The 18,587-nt window shown below is 46.1% G+C and overlaps 1 protein-coding gene across 1 annotated transcript in view; it reads left to right on the plus strand.

The window, feature by feature from the left end:
* SLC4A11 (solute carrier family 4 member 11) overlaps positions 1-18,587 on the plus strand; it is a 90,672-nt gene that overhangs the window by 59,697 nt on the left and 12,388 nt on the right. Inside the window, exons 9-14 of the mRNA XM_058193522.1 lie at positions 1,217-1,330; positions 2,630-2,762; positions 5,006-5,079; positions 11,599-11,815; positions 13,723-13,829; positions 17,782-17,950. Coding sequence (XP_058049505.1) covers positions 1,217-1,330; positions 2,630-2,762; positions 5,006-5,079; positions 11,599-11,815; positions 13,723-13,829; positions 17,782-17,950 — 814 coding nt within the window. The remainder of the gene's footprint in view (positions 1-1,216; positions 1,331-2,629; positions 2,763-5,005; positions 5,080-11,598; positions 11,816-13,722; positions 13,830-17,781; positions 17,951-18,587) is intronic.

An 18,587-nucleotide genomic window follows, 5' to 3' on the forward strand; every position in this document is an offset into this window, starting at 1 on the left:
GGATTGTTTTGAGAAAGTGACAAACTTTCACTTTTAATTTGGTGAAAACCGCAGGGATATTCAGAGCCGGTTTTCACCAGCCTGGGCCAATGTGACATATCCTATAAACCTATTCTTTGAGGAAATGGCCTGCCTCAGAGTTTTGTTTGCTACGGGTATGTTACTTGGATCCCTGGCAGCCATCTTTACTGTTCGACCATATTTGTTGGGCCCACTTGGCACCAACGCACGGTGAATTATTCCTAAACCCTCCCGAGATGCTTGTAGGAGAAAGACTGGCAGAAACTGGGGCTGGAGTTAAACGAGGGAGCAGCCTAGTATCCCTACATAGCCACAAGCAACCCAAGTTGTTGTTTTTTATTTGCATTTATATCCCGCCCTTCTCCGAAGACTCAGGGCGGCTTACACTGTGTTAAGCAATAGTCTTCATCCATTTGTATATTATATACAAAGTCAACTTTATTGCCCCCAACAATCTGGGTCCTCATTTTACCTACCTTATAAAGGATGGAAGGCTGAGTCAACCTTGGGCCTGGTGGGACTTGAACCTGCAGTAATTGCAAGCAGCTGTTGTTAATAACAGACTGTCTTACCATTCTGAGCCACTAGAGGCCCTTTCAGCTCCTCTTGAATTCCTTGACTTCTAGCAGGTGCTCACTATTACAGATTTGACCTCAACTTACAACTATTCATTCAGTGACTGTTCAAAGTTAACTATGGCTTAGATAAAAGGGACCTAACAACCGTTTTTCACACTTACGACCGTTGCAGCAAGTCAAGCGATCAAGATTCAGACACTTGGCAACCGACTCGTATTTATGACGGTTGTAGCGTCCCGGGATCCCCTTTTTGTGACCTTCCGACGAGCAGAGTCAATAGGGAAGCCAGATTCACTTAACAACCGTGCTACTAGCTTAATAACCGCTGTGATTCACTTAACGACAGTGGCAAGAAAAGACGCAGAATGGGACAAAGCTGACTTAGCGACGGTCTCGCGGAGAAACAGAAGCTTGGGGTCTGTCGTAGCCATAAGTCGAGGACTACCTAAAGCTCAGAAGATTCCTGCACGTAGCGTTTTAGCAATAAAGTGGTTTCATTGGGCCCATTTATATGGATCTGTTTTTTCCTGCCTGACGGTGCTGGGGTTTAAGGCCAGTTTGACTCCAGCCGATTCTGAATTTATTTATTTTTTCCGGTCTTGTCTTTTGATTTCCAGATGTGCAAAAGTCAATCGTGGGCCAGTGCATCGGCGGCCTGCTTTATGCGCTCTTTGCCGGCCAGCCTCTGGTGGTGCTTTTAACCACAGCTCCTTTGGCACTGTATATCAACGGTGAGTTCATGGGAGCCGCTTTTTGGGGTTCTCACAAGTGATAGGCTTTTGAGCAGGGGTCCCCAAACTTGGCAGCTTTAAGACTCGTGGACTTCGACTCCCAGAATTCTCCACTTCTTCCTCTGGATCAGAGGTCGTCAAACATGGCCGCTTTAAGACGTGTGGACTTCGACTCCCAGAATTCTCCACTTCTTCCTCTGGATCAGAGGTCGTCAAACATGGCCACTTTAAGACTTGTGGACTTCGACTCCCAGAATTCTCCACTTCTTCCTCTGGATCAAAGGTCTTCAAACTTGGCAGCTTTAAGACTCGTGGACTTCGACTCCCAGAATTCTCCACTTCTTCCTCTGGATCAGAGGTCGTCAAACATGGCCGCTTTAAGACTCGTGGCTGGAGAATTCTGGGAGTCGAAGTCCACAAGTCTTAAAGCTGCCAAGTTTGAAGACCTTTGTTTTTGAGCATTACCAATGCTCTCAAAATGCTGCCCGCTGCACATTTCTCGCCCGCCCCGCTCTTGCCCCTTTGATCAGCCTCTCCCTTTGAGGTTCCTTGCATAATTCGATCCAATTAATCTCCTGGGATACCTTGAAGGTCAAGACCCATAGTCCTGGCATGGTTGCAAGGCCTCTGGCCCATCGCTGGGTGATCATCAGTTGTGCCCCAACATTTTCAAATGTACCCAACATTTTCAAATGTACAATTTATTGGCCCAAAGCCACCCAGCTAGCTTTGATACCTAAGATGGGGCTAGAACTCACAGCATCCTGGTGATTGACCCGAAATCATTAAGACGGCTTTCATGCCTAAGGCAGGACTAAATTCACCTTCTCCGGGTGATTGGCCCAAAGTCACCCAGCTGGCTTCCATGTCTAAGGCAGGACTAGAATTCACCATTTCCTGGTGATTGGCCTAAAGTCACCCCACCAACAGCTTTCACGTGTAAGTTGGAACTAAAACTCACCATCTCCTGGTAATTGACTCAAAATCACCCAGCGGGCTTACAGGTCTAAGGCAGGACTAGACCTCACCATCTCCTGGTGATTGGCCCAAAGTCACCCAGCTGGCTTTCATGCTTAAGGTGGAACTAGAATTCTCCATCTCCTGGTGACTGGCCCAAAGCAACTCAGTGGACATTCATGGCTAAAGCCGGACTAGAACTCACCGTCTCCTGGTATATGGCCCAAAATCACCCAGCTGTCTTGCAGGTCTAAGGCAGGACTAGAACTCACGGTTTCTTAGTTCCCAGCTTAATACTTTCATCAGTAGATCAAACTGGCTCTCTTGCTTTCTTGCTTCCAGTGATCAAAGGAATCTGTTACGACTACAACTTGGACTTCCGTGCGTTTTATGCGTGGGTTGGACTCTGGAACAGTTTCTTCCTCGTGCTGTACTCACTCTTTAATTTCAGTCTTGTAATGAAGCTCTTTAAAAGGTAAGAAATGCCTCTCCTCCTCCTCCTCCTCCTCCTTCTTTTATTCTTCACCTTCTCCTTCTTTTCTTCTCCTCCTTCTCCTTCTCTATCTTCTTCTCCTCCTCTTCCTTCTCTTCCTCTTCCTTCTCCTCCCTTGTCCTCCCCCTTTTCCTTGTCCTCCCCCTTCTCCTCCTCTTCTTCCTCTCCTCCTCCTCCTCCTCCTCCTCATTCTTTTCTTCTCCTCCTTCTCCTTCTCTGTCTTCTCCTCCTCCTCTTCTTCTCCTCTTCCTTCTCCTCCATCGTCCTCCCCCTCTTCTTTGTCCTCCACGTCCTCCTCCTTCTTTTCTTCTCCTCCTTCTCCTTCTCCTCTTCTTCTCCTTCTCTTTCTTCTTTTCTTCTCCTCCTTCTTCTTCTCTGTCTTCTCCTCCTCTTCCTTCTCCTCCCTCCTCCTCCCCCCTCTTCCTCGTCCTCCCCCTTCTCTTCATCTTCCTCCTCTTCCTCTTCTTATTTTTGCCACTCATCTCGTAATTGTGACTCTGGGCAGCAACTTGGAAATCTTAAAATCAGTGCAAAAATACAATATAAAACATAGCACTACGTATAGCAGTTAAGGAATCGAAGTAGTCTAAACAAAAGAATGCAGGTAGTCCTTGGCTTACAACAGGTCATTTAGTGACCATTCGAAGTTACACTGAAAAAAAGTGAACTTATGATCCTTCTTCACACTTACGACCGTTGCAGCATGATTCGTATTTATGACGGTCGCAGCGCCCCGGGGTCATGTGATCCCCTGTAGCGACCTTCTGACAAGCCAAGTCGATGGGGAAGCCCAATTCACTTAAAAAACCATGTCACTAACTGAACAGCTGCAGTGGCTCGCTTAATAACTGTGGCAAGAAAGGTCGTAAAACGGGGCACAACTCATTTAACAGCTGTCTTGCACAGTGATGGAAAATTTTGGGGTCATTGTGATCGTAAGTGGAGGACTACCTGTATATCGCCTGGGGGAAAAATATGCTTCAAAATGCTTTGAGGTCTTTCAGATTTTATCTGAAATAGATTTTTCTGCCTGAACAGGGGGTTGGACTAGAAGACCTCCAAGGTCCCTCCCAACTCTATTCTGTTCTGTTTTGTTCTGTTCTGTTTCTTCTATTTTCTCTTCTCTTCTCTTCTCTTCTCTATTTTACTTTCTATTCAGGTCTGTTCCATATTTTCTGTTCTGTTCTATTCCATTCCTGATTCTATTCTATTCTATTCTATTCTATTCCATTCCATTCCATTCCATCATCTATCTTCTCTTCTCTTCTCTTCTCATTTTACTTTCTATTCTGTTCCGTTTCATATTTTCTGTTCTGTTCTATTCTATTCCTGATTCTGTTCTGTTCTGTTCTGTTCTGTTCTGTTCTATCCCATCATCTATCTTCTCTTCTCTTCTCTTCTCTTCTCTTCTCTTCTCTTCTCTTCTCTTCTCATTTTACTTTCTATTCTGTTCCATTTCATATTTTCTGTTCTGTTCTGTTCTATTCTGTTCTATTCCATTCTATTCTATTCTATTCTATTTGATTTGATTCTATTCAGTTCTATTCCTTATTCTATTCTATTCTATTCTATTCTATTCTATTCTATTCTATTCTATTCTATTCTATTCTATTCTATTCCAGATTCTATTCTATTCTATTCTATCCCATCATCTCTTCTCTTCTCTTCTCTTCTCTTCTCTTCTCTTCTCTTCTCTTCTCTTCTCTTCTCTTCTCATTTTCCTTTCTATTCTGTTCCGTTTCATATTTTCTGTTCTGTTCTGTTCTGTTCTGTTCCGTTCCGTTCCGTTCCGTTCTATTCTATTCTATTCTATTTGATTTGATTCTATGCAATTCTATTCCTTATTCGATTTGATTCCTTATTCTATTCTATTCTATGCTGTGCCGTGCCGTGCCGTGCCGTGCCATGCCGTGCCATGCTATGCCATTCTATTCTAATCCCCATTACATATTTTCTATTCTATTCTATTCTATTCTCATTCTCATTCTCATTCTATTCCATCCCATCATCTATCTTCTCTTTTCTTCTCTGTTTTACTTTCTGTTCTGTTCCATTCCATATTTTCTGTTCTGTTCTGTTTTCTATTCCATTTCGTTTTCTATTCTGTTTTCTCTTCTATTTATTCTACCTCAAAAGATGCTTCTAGAGAGACTTGGTGTCATTGCTGGCCTTTTGGCTGACGGTCTTCTCCTGTTGTGTGTGTGTGCGTGTGTGTGTTTTCGTAGGTCCACAGAAGAAATCATTGCACTTTTTATTTCCATCACCTTCGTGCTCGATGCCCTGAAAGGAATCACAAAAGGTAAACCTGATGGAAAAGCTCACCTGGCTACTACATTCGTCGTTCTTAACGCAGAGCAGGACGTTCTGCAGAAAACAAGGTGGCCCATGCTCAAATTGGAGACTCTTTCAACAGTGAGCAGCAAATTTTGCTTTCAGGTTAGGCTTAACCGCCCCCACTGCCAAAAAAAAAAAATTGCATTTAGTCCTCGACTTACAGCGGTTCATTTAGTGACCGTTCAAAATACAACAGCATTGGAAAAAAGTGACTTATGACCGGTTTTTACACCTACGTACAACCATTGCAGCATCCCCATGGTCCCGTGACTTACATTCAGATGCTTGGCAACGGACTCACACTTACGACGGTTGCAATGTCCCGGGATCACGTGATCCCCTTTTGAGGCCACTTGGGGGTTTATTTGTGCCCTAAATCAGCCTCCGAGGGTCAGATAAACCTCCAAGTGGCCTCCACGACTCTCAGAGAGAGCGCTAATGGCCAGATGACTGCAAGGACTATAAATCTTTCTTCCTTTCTCCACCATTCACTCAGAACCGAGGAAGCTTCTCGAACGAAAAGCGAAATGTCTTCGAGGGAAAAAAAACACAAGTTTGAAAAAGCACCTTTTGAGACAACCACGATCTGAATCTCCATAGATGTTAAACGAGGTTACGACACAGGGTCATAAAAAGGAAAAAAATGGGGTGCTTCTTGTGGGGAAGGCCCCGCGAGGCCTAGCGCAGGCCCAGGCCCATCTGCTCAGAGCCTCCCAAGGCCTCCTCACACACATACCCATGTGTTACCCCCGTAATGGTGAATCTATGGCACATGTGCCACAGGTGGCACGTGTAGCCATATCGGTGGGCATGCAAGCTCAGCTCCGGTAGGACTGGAAGTTGACAAACGGGCCATTTCTGGCCTCCGAGGGAGAAAGGCCATTTTCACCCTCCCCAGACTCCTAGAAAGGCTCTGGAGCCTGGTGAGAGAGAAAAACGGATTTACTGGGCCATCACGTGCCAAGAGAGGGGGGAAGGGGGGTCACGCGTGCATGTGTGGGGGCAGGTGCATAAAATTATGGATGTGGGCACACAGATGTGCAACCCAACCCCCACCCACCCCATTCTCCTGGCACGCGATGACAAAAAGATTAGCCATCACTGTGTTACCCCATAGATTTTCGTCCCTTGTTTTCACCCAGTCCTGGGGTCTGCTTCCCACCCACCACTTTGGAGACCTTCCTGGGGACCCCCAGCAATCCATCCTTCCTCAGGCCTTCTTTCTTGCAAAATCAGACAGGCTGCCCCTCATTTTTGGCATGGGCACAAGTTGCAGATGTGAGGCTGCCAGCTGTCTGCACTCAGCTCAGGGCACATTGTCGTAATTTCCTCCCACCAAAGGTGAGCAGTGAGGTAAATAATCATTTCCCTTCTTCTTTTTTTTTTTTTACTCCCTCCCCCCAACCCTCCCTCTTTCTGCATCGGGCGTCCCCCCCCAAAAAAAACAATTTACCATATTTTTCGGACTATAAGACGCACCGGACTAGAAGATGCACCTAAATTTACAGGAGGAAAACAAGAAAAAAATAGATTTTTGCCCTCCCCGGCCTATAGAAGCATTCTGCGGTGCTCCGCATGGCCCGTTTTTGCCAAAAACGGGCCCGTCTTTGGGCTCCCAAGCTCTCCGTATGTCGCGTGTTTGCCTTCCCGTGCTCTGCACAGCCCATTTTCATTTTGCAGACTGCTTCTGGGGGCCTGGGAGGACAAAAATGCGACACGCAGAGGGTTTGGGAGCCCAAAGAGGCCTGTTTTTGCCAAAAACGGGCCCGTCTTTGGGCTCCCAAGCTCTCCGTATGTCGCGTGTTTGCCTTCCCGTGCTCTGCACAGCCCATTTTCATTTTGCAGACTGCTTCTGGGGGCCTGGGAGGACAAAAATGCGACACGCAGAGGGTTTGGGAGCCCAAAGAGGGCCTGTTTTTGCCAAAAACGGGCCACGCGGAGCACTGTAGAGTGCTTTTGGGGGCCGGGGAGGGTGAAAACGCGATGCGCAGAGGGTTCGGGAAGCCAAAAATGCCTGTATTCGTTCTATAAGACGCACCTAAATTTTCACCCACTTTTAGTGGGGGGTGGGGAAAGGTGCATCTTAAAGTAAGGTTCTACATTTAGGCAAAAAAACCAAAATGCACAGGTACCCTATAGGTGGTACCTTGCTCACTGGTAGTAACTGTGAGAGGGATCTTGGAGTCCTAGTGGACAACCATTTAGATATGAGCCAGCCGTGTGCAGCAGCTGCCAAAAAAGCCAACACAGTTCTGGGCTGCATAAACAGAGGGATAGAATCAAGATCACGTGAAGTGTTAATACCACTTTATAATGCCTTGGTAAGGCCACACTTGGAATATTGCATCCAGTTTTGGTCGCCACGATGTAAAAAAGATGCTGAGACTCTAGAAAGAGTGCAGAGAAGAGCAACAAAGATGATTAGGGGACTGGGGGCTAAAACATATGAAGAACGGTTGCAGGAACTAGGAATGTCTAGTTTAAGGAAAAGAAGGACTAGGGGAGACATGATAGCAGTCTTCCAATATCTCAAAGGTTGCCACAAAGAAGAGGGAGTCAAACTATTCTCCAAAGCACCTGAGGGTAGAACAAGAAGCAATGGGTGGAAACTTAATCTAGGAGAGAATCAACTTAGAACTAAGGAGAAATTTCCTGACAGTTAGAACAATCAATAAGTGGAACAACTTGCCTCCAGAAGTTGTGGATGCTCCAACACTGGACATTTTTAAGATGATGTTGGATAACCATTTGTCTGAAGTGGTGCAGGGGGTTGGACTAGAAGACCTCCAAGGTCCCTTCCAACTCTGTTGTTGTTATTATTATTATTATTATTATTATTATTATAGTCTGAAAAATAAATCCTTTGTTCTCTTTTCATCTCTGATCTCCGAACCCCCCCGTGGCTTGGAAGCGCCCTCCAGCCTCCAGGTTTCCTTCTGAAAGGAAGATTAGCCGAATATTCCCTTTCCGTGCCTGACCTGGAAAGGAGTGGGAGGGAGGGTGTGTGTTTTGCGTCACATTGCAAGAGGGGAGGGGGGGAAAGGGGAAGGACGGGGGTCTGCAAGGCTGCTGCCTATCCTTTTCAGCTGCCTCCAATTCTGTTTTGTTTTTCAACGGGGGCCGGTTGTGATGCAATACTCCCTACCTAATGCTCCACAGCCCTCTTTGATCTTGACTTTTGCTCTCGGGCAGGAAACGCAACGGCTGGGTTCGAAGCAAACAAGTGATTGCTAATGGGATCAGAGGGACCTTAAATAACTCCCTTGCCACACACACACACACACACACACACACACACACACACACACACACAGAGTTTTGTTAGGCTGTTGCAGCCTCTGACACACACAGCGAGTCCCATCCGTTCAGCTGCCAGGATGAATATCGCTTGCAAAGGGCGACCTCTTAAAATCTTTGGGAAAGGAACGCCGGCAGCCATGGGCGCCAGCAATTGAGGAAGATAAGTTTTGTATAGGGGATAAACAGAGTTGGATGGGGCCTTGGAGGTCATCTAGTCCAACCCCCTCCCCTGCTCAGGCAGGAGACCCCTATACCATTGTGGACAAATGGTTTGTCCGATCTCTTCTTGAAAACCTCCAGTGACGGAGCACCAGAACTTCTGGAGGCAGGTGGTTCCACTGATTAATTGATACAGGTAACCAGAATAACAAAGAGTTGGAAGGGACTTTGGAGGTCATCTAATCCAACCCCCTGCTCAGGTGGGAGACTCTATATCATTGTGGACAAACGGTCGTCCGATCTCTTCTTAAAAACCTCCAGTGATGGAGGACCTACAACTTCTGGTGGCAGGCTGTTCCACTGGTTAACTGTCCTCACTGTCAGATAGTTTCTCCTTAATTCCAGGTTGCTTCTCTCCTTGATTAGTTTCCAGTATTGTAATTCCTGAAGTTACGTACTTATTGATAAATGTAACATTTATAAATGGTATTGAGCAGAGTATATGAAGTTGTTTTTATGATACACATTTATATAAAGCTGAAAGCAGTATAAAGTTTCAAATTTAATTTTTTTAAATTTGCATTTATATCCCGCCCTTCTCCGAACACTCAGGGCGGCTTACACTGTGTCAAGCAATAGTCTTCATCCATTTGTATATTATATACAAAGTCAACTTATTGCCCCCAACAATCTGGGTCCTCATTTTACCTACCTTATAAAGGATGGAAGGCTGAGTCAACCTTGGGCCTGGTGGGACTTGAACCTGCAGTAATTGCAAGCCGCTGCTGTTAATAACAGACTGTCTTACCAGTCTGAGCCACAGAATGCCCAAAACCTCCACTATATTATTATTTATAAACATTTAAAAAGAGAAAAACCCGTGAAATTAATATGAGTAACTATTGAGTTTCTGACTTCCTTCTTTCTTGAGCTCCAACATTTTACAGTATCCGTTGGTGTAGACTTTTAAAAAAAATACATACTTTAAATCTTTGGTTTTTATCTAATTGTGTAATATAAAATATGAATGGAAGCCATTCCTGCTTAAACTTATTTCAACTTCTGTTAGGTAAGAAAGACTTTAATTCTCATATGGTCTCCTGCGTACAGGTAGTCCTCGACTTAACGGCCATAATTGAACCCAAAATTGACGTTGCGACGTGAGACATTTGTTAATTGGGTTTTGCCCCATTTCACAACTTTACTTGCCACTGCTGTTAAGTGAATCTTTGCAGCTGTTAAGTTAATAACCTGGTTGTTAATGGAATCTGGTTACCCTCTTGACTTGTCGCAAAAAGTGTTCACATGACCCAAGGACACTGCAACTGTCATAAATATGAAGCTGTCGTGTCCCACTCCTCCGCTGACAGCCGGGTCAGGGAAATCCGAATCAGGCTTGCCTCTGCAGCTCTGCCCAAAGTCCTAGCAAAGTCCTCAGAGCAGGCAGGAGACCAGTAAGTGACTTCAGCAAGATAAGTTCGACTTTTGCCTGACTCAGAGACTGCCAGAAAGCAGATCCTTTATATAAGCCATGGGGTGTGGCTCCATGACTCAGCACTCATTAAGGCCTGCCCCTCCCTTCCTTCTGTTGCCTCCGCCTATCCAATCTTCTGATGCGAGGGTCACTCCAATCAGCAGCTGTTGGAAATAAACTTTCCTCAGGCTCACATGCTGTGGAGGAGGGGAAGGGGTCTAGCTGCTCCGTTTGCCTGGGCATGGAGCCAGGGCTGGGACCGGGAGGTGCCCCCTCCTCTTCAGCTTGTCTGGGCATGGAACCAGGACTGGGGCCGGGAGGCGTACATTCCTCCGTGTTCGGGAGCAGATAAGAAGGCCCCGGCTGCTGTGAGAGCGGGCAAGACACAACAGAAGCATGAGGATGCTGCAATGGTCATAAGTGTGAAAAATGATCATAAGCCAGTGGTATTCAGCTGTTTCCGACAGGTAGTGGTGACTGCGGGTACCCCTCGCCAGCGTAATACTGTCCTATTTAGCCATGTTTCCGCGTGCGTGCAGGGCGAAACCAGTGGTAAGAATATGTGAAACCCATCGCTGGTCGTTTGTCATTTTTGTCAGTGATGATGTAACTTCGAACAGTCACTGAATGAACTATTGTAAGTCGAGGTCTACCCCTATTTGCAAAAGATGAGTCCTAATGTATTTGATTCAGGACGTCTTCTTTTGCAAGATCTAGTTTGTAGGACAACTGCAAACTAGATCTTGCAAAACTCTTTTTCCCTGCAGTGAGATTTACGATTACAGTCTGCGGAGCATTTCAGATTTGATCAATTTTAGATGTGCAAGCATCCTGTCAAAGGAGAGTAAGGAAGCGCTGCCGTATTTGGAAAGTGTCTCTCACACTCAAAATAGCTTTGCTTTGAAACCGAGCGTAGAGAATATGGGGATAGCCCTGAGGGATAGGAAGAAAAGCTGCTACCAAGAGAGTGCTCAGATAAGGGTTGTCCTGTATCCAACTTTCCGCCGCCCCCCGCTTTTCATATCCTCTAACACAGGGGTCTCCAACCTTGGCAACTTGAAGACTTCAACTCCCAGAATTCCTCACCCCTGCTCCCTGTTTGGGCTCCCTGCAGCCTCCTGGGAGCAAAAATGGGCTGCAGGGGGGCGCACCGCACCCCGTTTGGGCTTAATAGGCCTCCCTGCACTTACTTGGGAGCCAAAACAGGGTATGTGGGGACTTCTGGGAGGGGCAGGGCGGGGAGCGGCGGGGCCAGCCAGCAATTTAACAACCGGTTCGACCGAAGTGATGTGAACCAGTTGAATCCCACCACTGCCCCCTCCCTAACCGTCAACTCCAGCGAGGCAAAATGGCTTCGGTCAGGCCAGCTTCAGGGTTGACAGACTGCCTATTCTCTTGTAATCCCTTTCTCTCCAGCGAAGCATTCACAGAACAGCTAGTTCTAATAAATGTATCCATGTGTCTAAACAAAAGGGGTGAAATATATATCTATATTTTTACCTTTCTGCTACCTAAAATTGTTTGTTTTCTTCCTTCCCGCCACCCACCCAGTTTTTACAAATTACTACCACGGCCCAAGACCTCACAGTCTGACCATCAACAACACCAACTTATTGCTGAACATCTCCACCGAACGTTCGTCGATGGGAAATCAGAGCGACGGTCCTTCGGCCACCACGCATGAGGGGCGTGAAACCGCCGTTCTGAGTCTCATGCTGATGCTGGGGACGTTGTGGCTTGGTCACACACTCTATCAGTTCAAGAAAAGGTAAGCTACTTCCTGTGTAGATTGTGTGCGCAGGACCCGCTGACTGTGTTTCTCAACCTCGGCGACTTGAAGACGCCTGGACTTCAACTCCCAGAATCCCCCAGCCAGCCATCTAAATCAGGGGTCTCCAACCTTGGCAATTTTAAGACTTATGGACTTCAACTCCCAGAATCCCTCAGCCAGCTTTGTTCAGAATTCCTCAGCTAGCTTTCCCAGAGGTATTCTGGGAGTTGAAGTCCACAAGTCTTCAAGTTGCCAAGGTTGGAGACCCCTGATCCTAGTCCATATAATATGGAGGCACTGTAGATGAGCGATGCGGTGGCCTAGAGGTGGAGTTCTCGCCTCACAATCAGGAGGCTGCGAGTTCGATCCTAGGTAGCGGATCTTAAAGGTGTCACGGTTGGAGACCCCTGATCTAGATCAGGGGTCTCTAAATAGGGCAACCTTTAAGACTTGTGGACTTCAACTCCCAGAATTCCCCACCCATGCCTCTTGAGGTTGCCATGGTTGAGGAAATATCTTTTCCAATATCCATTTTGGAAAATGAGGATGAAAAACGGTGTAAGAAGAATGATGAGAATTGGAGAGAGGCAAGGATATTTCAAAAACAGCAAAGAAAGAGAAGGTGGGGGTTCAGAAGAGTTCGCTGACAGGGTTAAAGGACCTCGGTAGGAGGAACCGCCATCTTAGACAAACAAGCTAACAATAAACAATGGGCTAATCAAGAAACTACCAAGAAGAAAACAATAACAACCTCCCACCACCAAAAGGGCAATCCACTCGTAGGTAAACAGAGAGTAAACCCCATGTCCTTCTAACACTGATGGTGTTACCAAGTTGGGTCGTGAAATGCCTATAAGAAAATCACAAAACTCAGAAGACACTAAGGACCCTACAGTCCTCTCCTCCTCCTCTTCCTCCCCCCAAACTCTATTCCCTTCTAGCACTGATATTGTTACCTAGTTGGGTAATGAAACATCTGCAAGAAAACCACCAAGCTCAGAGAGCAGCAAGGACCGCATAGTTTTCCTCCTCCTCCCAAACCCTCCCCACTTCTAGCACTGATATCGTTACCTAGTTGGGTCATTAAATATCTGCAAGAAGATAACCAAGCTCCCCATAGTCATTGCCCTTCTACTTCTCCTCCTCCTCCTCCTCCTCCTCCTCCATTTCCTCTTCTTCTCTACAAAGCCAATTCCCTTCTAGCACTGCTGATGTTACCTACATGGGTCATCAAACATCTGAAAGACAACAACCAAGCTCAGAGAGCAGCAAGGACCCCATAGTCATTGCCCTCCTCCTCCTTCTACTTCTCCTCCTCCTCCTCCTCCTCCACCACCTCCTCCTCTTCTCTACAAAGCCAATTCCCTTCTAGCACTGATGATGTTAGCTACATGGGTCATCTGAAAGACGACAGCCAAGCTCAGAGAGCACCAAGGACCCCATATGCTATCATTTCTCCAAAGAAAACCCCTACACTCTCTTAATTTTTTTTTTTTAATTTGCATTTATATCCCGCCCTTCTCCGAAGACTCAGGGCGGCTTACACTGTGTTAAGCAATAGTCTTCATCCATTTGTATATTATATACAAAGTCAACTTATTGCCCCCAACAATCTGGGTCCTCATTTTACCTACCTTATAAAAGGATGGAAGGCTGAGTCAACCTTGGGCCTGGTGGGGCTTGAACCTGCAGTAATTGCAAGCAGCTGTGTTAATAACAGACAGACTTAGTCCGTTGAGCCACCAGAGTCCCTCTTGGGGATGTTCTAACGATGCTCCTTGAGCAATCCTCTCTCCTTTGGGCAAGAAATAGGTTGGCGATTCATCCCAATCTTTCAAACCACCTTCAACAGGGTGGTAGTTGAGTTGGTACATCCTAATTCGGTGTTTCTAATTTCATTGCAGCCCATACCTCCACCCTCGCGTCCGGGAAATCCTTTCGGATTGTGCGTTGCCTATTTCGGTCCTCACCTTCTCCGTGATCGGATCCCACTTCTTCGAGGAAATAAAAAGTAAGTTCTCTTGAGGGCTGGGGTTCTTGAAGTTGAAGGGAGGGCTAATTTATCTTTTGAATTCATTTGGCACTCTAGAAAGAGGGCAGAGAAGAGCAACAAAGATGATTAGGGGACTGGAGGCTAAAACATATGAAGAACAGTTGCAGGAACTCGGTATGTCTAGTTTAATGAAAAGAAGGACTAGGGGAGACAGGATAGCAGTCTTCCAATATCTCAGGGGCTGCCCCAAAGAAGAGGGAGTCAAGCTATTCTCCAAAGCACCTGAGGGCAGGACAAGAAGCAGTGGATGGAAACTAATCAAGGAGAGAAGCAACCTAGAACTAAGGAGAAATTTCCTGACAGTTACAACAATCAATAAGTGGAACAACTTGCCTCCAGAAGTTGTGAATGCTCCAACACTGGAGGTTTTTAAGATGCTGGATAACCATTTGTCTGATGTGGTGTAGGGTTTCCTCTCTAAGCAGGGGGTTGGACTAGAAGACCTCCAAGGTCCCTTCCAACTCTGTTACTATGTTATGTATGAATGAATCTCCTTGTTGCAAACGACTCCATATCGTTGCAATATAGAATAGAATAGAATAGAATTTTTTATTGGCCAAGTGTGATTGGACACACAAGGAATTTGTCGGTGCATATGCTCTCAGTGTGCATAAAAGAAAAGATACGTTCATCAAGGTACAACATTTACCACACAATTGATGGTCAATCTATCAATATAAATTATATGGAGTCCACCCTGCCAGATAAACCAGACAGGAACCATGACCGGATGAGGTAATTCTGTTTTATGGTAGGGCTACATTAAAGACAAATCTCGCAAGTCTGAAAGTACAGGTAGTCCTCAACTTATGACTGCAATGGAGCCCAACATTTCTGTTGCTAAGCGAGCAGGCACCAGGAGACAAGAGTGTTCTAGTCCTCCATTAGACGTGAAAGCCAGCTGGGTGACTTTGGGCTAATCAGTCTCTCTCTGAGCTCAACCCACTTCACAGGGTTGTTGTTATGGGGGAAAATATGAGAAGGAAGGTGGCTTGGATATATTCGCCCCGGGGGTAATATTCACCTTATTTTTCGGAGTATAAAACACACCATTTTTCCCCAAAAAAGAGGGTGAAAATCTGGGTGCGTCTTATACTCCGAATGTAGCCCTCCCCCTCCCCCCAGCTTCTCAAACGGAGGTTTCAGAGGCTGAAAAAAGCATCAGAAATGAAGCTTCAGAAAAAAAGCCACCAAACAGAGCTTCAGGAAAGAAGCCCCCAAACAGAGCTTCAGGAAAGAAGCCTCCAAACAGAGCTTCAGGAAAGAAGCCCCCAAACAGAGCTTCAGAGGCTTTTTTTCTGAAGCTGTTTTGGAGGCTTTCAGAGGGAGAAATAAAAAAATTTTCTAAAACAGTTTCAGAAGTTTCAGAGGCAAAAAAAAAAAAGCAAGGCGCAGAGCTCACAACCAAGGAACCTGTTGCTAAAATTCACCTCTGGGAACAGCTGATTGGGGGTATTCCAGGAGGCCAATCTACCTGCCAATCAGCTGTTTTCTTATTTTCCTCCCCAAAAACTAAGGCACGTCTTATACTCCGGTGCGTCTTATACTCCGAAAAATACGGTACTTTCCCTACCAGTTCGCAAATGTGAGGGCGCACCCACGAACCGGTTGGAACCGGCTGAATACCACCTCTGATTCGCCCCCTTCTTGTGTTTTTTTGTAAAAATAATAATGGCAGAATAGAAGCAAACAACGACCGCAAAATACCTCACAAAAGTTATTCCAGGCCAAATAACCCAGGTCCCAACCTGTATCGCGACAACCAAATTTTCCAATCTCAGCCTGAGTGGGCTCCTTTGAACTCGTCCTGAGGCGGGATTCCCTTCCCTTCCCTACCGGTTCGCAAATGTGAGCATGCGCGCCCCACCTCTGCACATGCGCAAGACCTTGTGCATGCGCAGTAGTTGCGCATTAGGTCCGGGCAGGTGGGCGGAGCCTCCCACAGTCGCTGCTACCGGTTCGCGCAATCCGGACTTAACCGGCTGAATCCCACCACTGAACTCGTCCTTACAATTCCTCGCTCAGCACCAAGCGTGTATTATTGCAGATATTAAATTCTCTGCATGCTTCTAGTCCACAGTTTAATTTCGCTTTCATGGGAAAAAAAGGCACTCTTCCTGAGGGGGTTGTGTGTTTTTTGTTTTGTTTTTGAGGAGGGGGGGGGAAATTTTTTTCTCCCCACAATTATTCTGGCAGCCAGCAAAAGGGCTGCCTCATTTATCAGAGGAAGGAAGAACCGCTGACGGACAGACAGATGTGAACGTGATGAGTTTGACTCACCATTTTTTCTTTTTTTTTTTATGCTGTTATTTTGTATTATCCTAATTAAATGGCGCAAACAATCCGGAACATCTGCTAGGAGCATCAGATGTTGAAGGAAATCTAAAATATTATTATCCACGGCTGCGTTGGTCAAACGGATCACCTTTTCCGCAGTAGCAAGGGAAAAAACCGATTCTCCGTCCTCCGGAATGACGTGGATTGGGGATGCGTGGGACAGGGATCAAAGGGAATTAAGGCATCTCACACCTCCCCCTTTGTGTGGGTCGCATTCCACCAAAGGGGCGAAACCTCTGCAGATGGTGTTGACCTGACACAACGGTTTCCGCGTGCTCCCTTCCTTGTTGGAAAGTGACAATCTCTCCATGCTTTTAAATTTTACTGTTTTGCTTTCCCTGGAAGGATGCACAAAATCCATTTCGACAGCTAAGAGAGAAGAGCCTCCTGTATCTCTGTTTATTTATTTTTACCTGTTTATTTGTATCCTGCCTTCATTGTCGTCCGTAAATCACTCAAGGTGGTGAACGTACCTAAGACGTCTTCGCCTTCGTATTTTTCCCCCACAACAACCTTCTGAGGTGGGTTGGGCTGAGAGAGAAAGACTGGCCCAAAGTTACCCTGCTGCAGGGGTGAAATGCTCCCGGTTCGGACCGGATCACCCGATCCGGTAGCGATGGCGGCAGGTGGTTCAGAGAACCGGTAGCAAAAATCCCTCCCCCCCATGCCCAGTTGAGCCGCACGATCATCAGAGGGTTTTTTTTTTAACTTTTAAAAGCATTTTTTCTTTGGCCAAAAAAATGCTTTTAAAAGTTAAAAAAAAAAAAGACTCTGATGATCGTGTGGTTCAGCTGGGATCGTCTGAACCTTTTAAAGGCATTTTTTCTACAACCTCTTCAGCTGAAGAGGTTGTGAAAAAAATGCTTTTAAAAGGCTGCTCTGATGATCCCACCTGAGTTGCCTGATCATCAGAGGCCTTTTTTTTCCTTTTAAAGGCAAAAAAAATGCTTTGAAAAGAAAAGAAAAGCCTCTGACAATCAGGCAACTCGGCTGGGATCATCAGAGCCTTTTAAAAGCATTTTTTACAACCTCTTCGGCCGAAGAAGTTGTAGAAAAAAATGCTTTTAAAAGTTAAAAAAAAAAGTTGGCCACGCCCATCCGGTCACATTATTCCACCCCCACCAAGCCACGCACACAGAACCGGTAGTAACAAATTTTACATTTCACTCCTGACTAAAAACTCACCATCACCTGGTGATTGGTTCAAAGTCACCGAACTGGTTTTCATGCCAAAGATAGGACTAGAATTCCCGTCTCTTGGTGATTGGCCCAAAGTCATGAAGCTGGCTTTTGCGCTTAAGGCGGGACTAGAACTCATCACCTCTTGGTGCTTTTAAAACTTGTGGACTTCAATTCCCAGAATTCATCTGCCAGGAAGGAAGGAAGGGTGGGAGGGAACGGCTGGCTGGGCAATTCTGGGAGTTGAAGTCCACAAGTCTTAAAGTTGCCAAGACTGGACACTCTTAACCTTATCAGTCTGGGCAAATGGTTGTCCAGTCTTTTCTTGAAGACTTCTAATGATGGAGCACCCACCGCCTTATCATGAATCTGTCCACCTTCCTGTATTTTTCAGTGTCCAAATTTAACTACAATCAGTCGGAGAGCTTGTTCGTCTTGGCTCCCTTGAAGGATCTCTATCTCGGATCAGTCATGAGCGCGATGGGGCTGGGTTTCCTGCTATCTATGCTTTTCTTCATAGAGCAAAACATCGTGGCCTCGCTCACCAACGCCCCAGAGAACAGGTAAGGGCTTCCCATCGCGGCCCGTTGGCTTTTGGGTTTCGGGTTCGGATTCTCCAGCTGAGGCCCCGTCTTGTAACAAAATGAGGACCCTCTGAGGATGCCCAGAGTCCTGCTGGTCCTCACTGCAGCCAGCACTAACTCAAATGAAGGGTTTCGGTAGCATTTCGGAGTAGCGGTAGCCCTTGGACTTATATGCTGCTTCATAGCGCTTTACAGACCACACGCTAAGCATGGTTTGCAGAATCGGCCTCTTGCGCCCCCCCCCAACAACCTGGGTCCTCCTTTTACCCACCTCGGAAGGACAGAAAGGCCTGAGTCAACCTTGAGCCGGTCAGGATCGAACTGCTGGCAGTCGGCAGAGTTAACCTGCAATACTGCATTCTAACCGCTGCATCACCGCAGCTCAGATGGATGGATAGATAAGATACAGTACAGAATAAGAATAGAATAAGAGAATAAGGATAGGATAGGATAGGACAGGATAGGATGGGATAGAATACTGTACACACTATCTAGCTAGCTATGTAGATAGATAGATAGATAGAGAGAGAGAGAGAGAGAGAGAGAGAGAGAGAGAGAGAGAGAGAGAGAGAGAGATAGCAATAACAGCACTTAGATTTATATACCACTTCACAGT

Source organism: Ahaetulla prasina, chromosome 8, assembly GCF_028640845.1.
Source record: "Ahaetulla prasina isolate Xishuangbanna chromosome 8, ASM2864084v1, whole genome shotgun sequence".
NCBI classification, from domain to species: domain Eukaryota; kingdom Metazoa; phylum Chordata; class Lepidosauria; order Squamata; family Colubridae; genus Ahaetulla; species Ahaetulla prasina.